The 6,000-nt window shown below is 37.4% G+C and overlaps 1 protein-coding gene across 1 annotated transcript in view; it reads left to right on the top strand.

The window, feature by feature from the left end:
* Positions 1-5,284: 5,284 nt before the first annotated feature.
* kcnh4b (potassium voltage-gated channel, subfamily H (eag-related), member 4b) overlaps positions 5,285-6,000 on the top strand; it is a 53,796-nt gene continuing 53,080 nt past the window's right edge. Inside the window, exon 1 of the mRNA XM_079595334.1 lies at positions 5,285-5,787. Coding sequence (XP_079451460.1) covers positions 5,712-5,787 — 76 coding nt within the window. The 5' untranslated portion in view covers positions 5,285-5,711. The remainder of the gene's footprint in view (positions 5,788-6,000) is intronic.

The following is a 6,000-nucleotide window of genomic DNA, read 5'->3' as shown; positions in this document are numbered from 1 at the left end:
AAAGCACAATCAGTCTTTGTTTGCGTTAGCCCGATGCATAAACATAACGTTTTTACAAAAATAAAAAAAATAAAATGTAGTTACGTTACGTTACTACGAGGTATTACTCTATTCTTTAAAACAACTCCGAAAACAACGACAAACACTTCACATAGGCTATCTCAATACAATTGTCATTGAAGACCTAGAAGCTAAACGGTGCTTACACAACAAACAAAATAATTATTAAGCATGCTACATAAAATATAAAAGCAAAAAAATATTAATAACACTTACAGGTTGTGATACGGAGGAGGAAGCTGATGCAAATACACTTGGAACTGAACCTTCCTTCAATATCAGCCGGCTCACGAATCCAAGTTTGATTGCATTTAAGTTGGTAAAGCAATCGTCTTGAAAATGGCGCGAGCAAAGCACAAGGCTCGGACTATACTTCTGTGGTATAGTTGTATATATGAATTGTAGCCACTTAGTCTTCAAATGCTCCTCCTTGGGCAGATGAAAAAAAGTTTGCTTTTGAGTCGCACTTCAGAACACAGCGTCTCGTCGCCATGATATTTTCCCTGGCCTTGGAGCGCAATAAGTGGGCGTATCATATTCAAATAACTTGACAAGTTGACGTCATCTAGTCAGAGAAAAAGCTTCTGTCTTCTAACGATTCATAAAAATGACTCAGAGTCGACTCTTACTTTTGAAAGACAATAACTTTATATACGGTGCACTTTCATATTTCAAACTTTGCAGGATGTTTTTGTTCACTTAGATCTATGTTACACACTACATGAAAGGTAAATTTCAAAATTCCATAATAGGTGCCCTTTAATGATTAATGATTCATATGAATCTTTTCCCCCATTATTTTATTTCTGGAATTATTGTTCATTAGTTACATTTACAAGTAAACAACTTAAAATGTATAATGAGCAAATCTTCGGGATTTCTTAACATTTGCTTTAGGAAAATTGCATCCTGTGTTTTCACTTTACTTAAAGCCATCAATTATGAATTTATAGAGGTTAGTAACTGTATTATCAATCACAATAAGTATTTATAAGAACACAACACGGATATTAATAACAATGTATTCACTTATTTGACAAAAATAAATCTGAATTAATAAAAAGTCATTGTAACTATAATATAATAACTTTAGCAATGCTGGTTGCATCTTTATAAATACATTCATGGAATCATACGACTGCCTAATTAATTATTATAAATCAGTGTAAAATGGATTATGAGTACTGTATGTGCATTGAAAAAGAAAATGCATGACTCATAAGTAATTATAAAAATAATTTAAATGTAATTATAACTTCTTATAATTCAATTCAATTCAATTCAAGTTTATTTGTATAGCGCTTTTCACAATACACATTGTTTCAAAGCAGCTTTACAGAAAATGCATTTCAAAAATATACATACAAAAATACAGTTAGTTAATCATGAAATTTAGGGCATAACATATCGCCGGCGTTGGGTCGTCTCTTCACAGGCGTCGAGTCGTCTCATCACAGGCGTTGGGGCATCTGAAGTCTCCATGAGAGGCTGGATACTAACTGGAGCTGACAAACTCTATTTGAGTTATCTCGGGACAGGCGTCCCGAGATAACAACAACAAAAAAAAAGGCAGATGGGAAATAATTAGCGTAGCTGCTGTTCTTAATACGAATGCATTTGATCTGATTTAACTGTAGTATAAAAGGTATGAGATGCATCATGTGAATGCTTGGCTAAAGAGATGCGTCTTTAATCTAGTTTTAAACTGGGAGACTGAGTCTGAGCCTCGGACAGTATCAGGAAGGCTATTCCAGAGTTTAGGAGCTAGATGTGAAAACGCCCTCCCTCCTTTAGTGGACTTAGATATCCTAGGTACGACCAGAAGCCTCGAATTTAGCGATCTTAAAGAGCGCGATGGAATATATGGCGATAGAAGATCTCTTAAATATACAGGAGCTAAACCATTTAGGGCTTTATAGGTCAGTAACAATACTTTGTAATTGATACGGAACTTAATAGGTAACCAGTGTAGAGATGATAAAATTGGTGTTATATGATCATATTTTCTTGACCTAGTAAGAACTCTAGCAGCTGCATTTTGGACTAACTGTAGCTTGTTTACTGAGGATGCAGGACAACCAGCTAATAAAGCATTACAGTAATCTAGTCTCGAGGTCATGAATGCATGAACTAACTTTTCTGCATCAGAAACTGATAGCATATTACGTAGCTTAGCAATGTTTCTAAGGTGGAAAAAGGCTGTTCTTGTGACATTTGAAATATGATTTTCAAAAGACAAGTTGCGGTCTAGTATAACACCCAGGTCTTTTACTGTAGAGGATAAAGTAACAGGACGTCCATCTAGATTAAGGTTGTATTGTAAGAGGTTTTGTGGGCAGTTTTTTGGACCAATCAGTAATACCTCCGTTTTATCTGAATTTAATAGAAGAAAATTACACGTCATCCAATATTTTATATCTTTAACACACTCTGTCATTTTAGATAATTTAGTGTTATCATCTGGTCTAGATGAAATATATAATTGAGTGTCATCAGCATAACAGTGGAAACTTATTCCATGTTTTCTTATAATATTACCAAGTGGCAGCATATAAATTGAGAATAGCAGGGGGCCTAATACAGATCCCTGTGGCACTCCATAATTTACTGATGTTATCTTTGATTTTTCCCCATTTGAATGGACAAAATGGTAACGGTCTGATAGGTACGATCTAAACCAGCTTAATGCCTGTCCCTGAACACCAGTGTAATTTTGAAGTCGATCTAAGAGTATTTTATGATCTATAGTGTCAAACGCAGCACTTAGATCGAGTAAAACTAGTATTGAGATACAGCCTTGGTCAGAAGCTAAAAGTAAATCATTTGTAATTTTAACCAGCGCAGTTTCTGTGCTATGATGTGGCCTGAATCCTGACTGAAACTTTTCATAGATATCGTTTTCTTGCAAGAAAGAGCACAATTGAGCGGACACAACTTTTTCTAGTATTTTAGACATAAATGGAAGATTTGAAATGGGTCTGTAATTTGCTAGGTTATTTGGATCTAATTGTGGTTTCTTAATAAGAGGTTTTATAACTGCCAGCTTGAATGTTTTTGGAACATGTCCTAAAGATAGAGACGAGTTAATAATATTGAGAAGAGGCTCTTCCACTACAGGTAACACTTCTTTCAGTAGTTTAGTGGGTATTGGATCTAATAAACATGTTGTTGGTTTAGATGCAGTGATAAGTTTATTTAGCTCTTCCTGTCCTATAGTTGTAAAGCGCTGTATAATGCAGTGTAGGTCGTAATAAGTCTTTATTAATGTATTTATAAAATAGTAATGTTTACTTATAAGGGGTGGTTGATTATGATTTGACTTTTAGTTAGTGTGTAATGTTGCTGTTTGAGCATAAACAGCCATATCACCCTGTAGCCCAAGACTGGTTTCCCACTGAAGCTAAGCGGGGCTGAGCCTGGTTAGTACTTGGATGGGAGACCTCCTGAGAAAACCAGGTTGCTGCTGGAAGAGGTGTTAGTGAGGCCAGCAGGGGGCGCTCACCCTGTGGTCTGTGTGGGTCCTAACGCCCCAGTGTAGTGACGGGGACACTATACTGACAAAGAGCGCCGTCCTTCGGATGAGACGTTAAACCGAGGTCCTGACTCTCAGTGGTCATTAAAAATCCCAGGATGTCTTTTGAAAGAGTAGGGGTGTAACCCCGGCATCCTGGCCAAATTTGCCCAGTGGCCTCTGTCCATCAGGGCCTCCTAATCATCCTCCTATATATACTAATTGGCTTCATCACTGTCTCCTCTCCACCAGTAAGCTGGTGTGTGGTGGGCGTTCTGGCGCAATATGGCTGCCGTCGCATCATCCAGGTGGATGCTGCACATTGGTGGTGGTTGAGGAGATTCCCCCCTTCTATGTAAAGCGCTTTGAGTGTCCAGAAAAGCGCTATATAAATGTAATGAATTATTATTATTATTATAAACAACATCTGCAAAGTTACAAAGTTCAAAGAAATAGAAGATAGATATTTGATTTTAAAGAAAAAAAATGTAAGGACTCAATTTTTTAGCGACTACAAGACATTCCTCCCAGATTAGTGACATCACTAACCCTAAAATTTACATAAACCCGCCCCCGGGAACCCGCAGTCTATGTTGAGAAGAGTTGTTGTAGTAGAGCACATTTGTGAGTCTGCTCAAACTGTCTGCTCAAACTGTCACATCTGTCTTATTATTCGCATCATCTTGAGTCTCTCCATCATTATCCGCCTCCAGTTTAGACATAAAAGAACAGTTTCTTGTCTGTGTGAGGTAATTGGAGCTGCTAAGACACACACACTATTGAAGCTCCGCCCTCTGTGCCGGGAGCAGCAGCTCATTTGCATTTAAAGGGACACACACGAAACAACGTGTTATTACTGACCCTCAAAAAGGGACAATTATAACATCCTGTAAAAAAAAATATCTGTGGGGTATTTTGAGCTAAAACTTCACATACACACTCTGGGGACAACAGAGACTTATTTTACATATTATAAAAAAGGACATTATACACCGATTTAAATTGAGCGATAATTCATTATAAACACACAGGAAGTACTCAAATGGATAACCAATTTTCACTCATGATGTGCTGTTTAGATCTTAGATAAACAATGTCGAGACATGAGACTTATAATACATTATAACTATTTATAACTTTTTGTTTTATGCTGGAGCCTAACATTATAACTATGGGAACTATTATCAATTACACCTTAATAAGTGGATAATGCTTCATTGTGTGTTATTATCATCATAGTATAATAATTGACTATTCATGAGATGATGCAACGTATTATACCTTTTCTCCATATAGACATTATTACTCATTTAGAACATTTTTTTGGCATGAAGTGTTCTTTAAAATCGAGTTGAGAAACCTAAGGTTCTATACTGAACTCAACTGAACCTGTAGCTCTCCAGGAAAAGCATCGGCATTAAAGAATAAGCAAATAATAACAATATTCCTATGAAAGTTATTTCTCTCGTTATTACTTGAATGTTTTTGTGATATAATTTGAAAAGGCAGAGGACATAAAAAAGACCCATTATTACCCATGTTTCTGCAAATTGTATTATCATTTCGCTGTGATTCTAATGGTCATTGTGATTGTACCAGGAGTGATATAAAGAGGAGTATGTGTGATAGATTTCTTTCAAGAATGTGTGCTCTCAGTGGCTGAAGAGAACTGGAGGAAATGAATAGTGGGTGTGGATAAAGAGAGAAAGAGCCAGAGAAGGAGGGGTGAAGACAAATGTAACTGTCTCTGTAGCTCTGCCACAGTGTGTTACAGAACAAAAACAAGCCCAGACCGTTTTAGAGATGCACGGCTTGTGAATTCTCCTGTCATGCAGGTGTACACAGCTGAGAGAGACTCGCAGGGAAGACAGAGAATAAGGAACTAAGTGGAAGTGTTCATCATCACGGTATGCATTAACAAGGAAAGGGATTTGTTTGTTTCTTGATCATACATCCACTGGACTGAGGAAGTATACAGTGAGGAGTCATCATTTGGGGGGGACGTTCGCTCTTTTAAGATGCGCTCTCTCTGCTGTACCTCACATCTGCCCTGGCCACCCTTTCTTTGGGATGTAGTGAAGATTGATGCTTCATACAGGCTTCTCCCCTAAACATCTGCTGACTCTGGAAACCTGGCATCATGCCAGTGATGAAGGGGCTGCTGGCACCCCAGAACACCTTCCTGGACACCATTGCAACACGTTTCGATGGCACTCGTAAGTACTGGCACAAATGCACACACACCAAACCCATATGCATGAACACTCAAGCTGAAAAAAAATACAGCTGAAGGTGAAGGTTTTTCATTTCTGTAGGGTCATCAAATGGATGTGCAAAAATAATGGCTTTTTTTTTTCAAACATGTGTCTTGAACAAACTTGTACTGTCATAGAGTCTTGCAATTTACTATTGACATGTTTATAACTGGT

This window comes from Phoxinus phoxinus (assembly GCF_949152265.1).
Source record: "Phoxinus phoxinus genome assembly, chromosome: 21".
Taxonomy (NCBI): Eukaryota; Metazoa; Chordata; class Actinopteri; order Cypriniformes; family Leuciscidae; genus Phoxinus; species Phoxinus phoxinus.
This window is presented reverse-complemented; position numbering and strand designations above follow the sequence as displayed.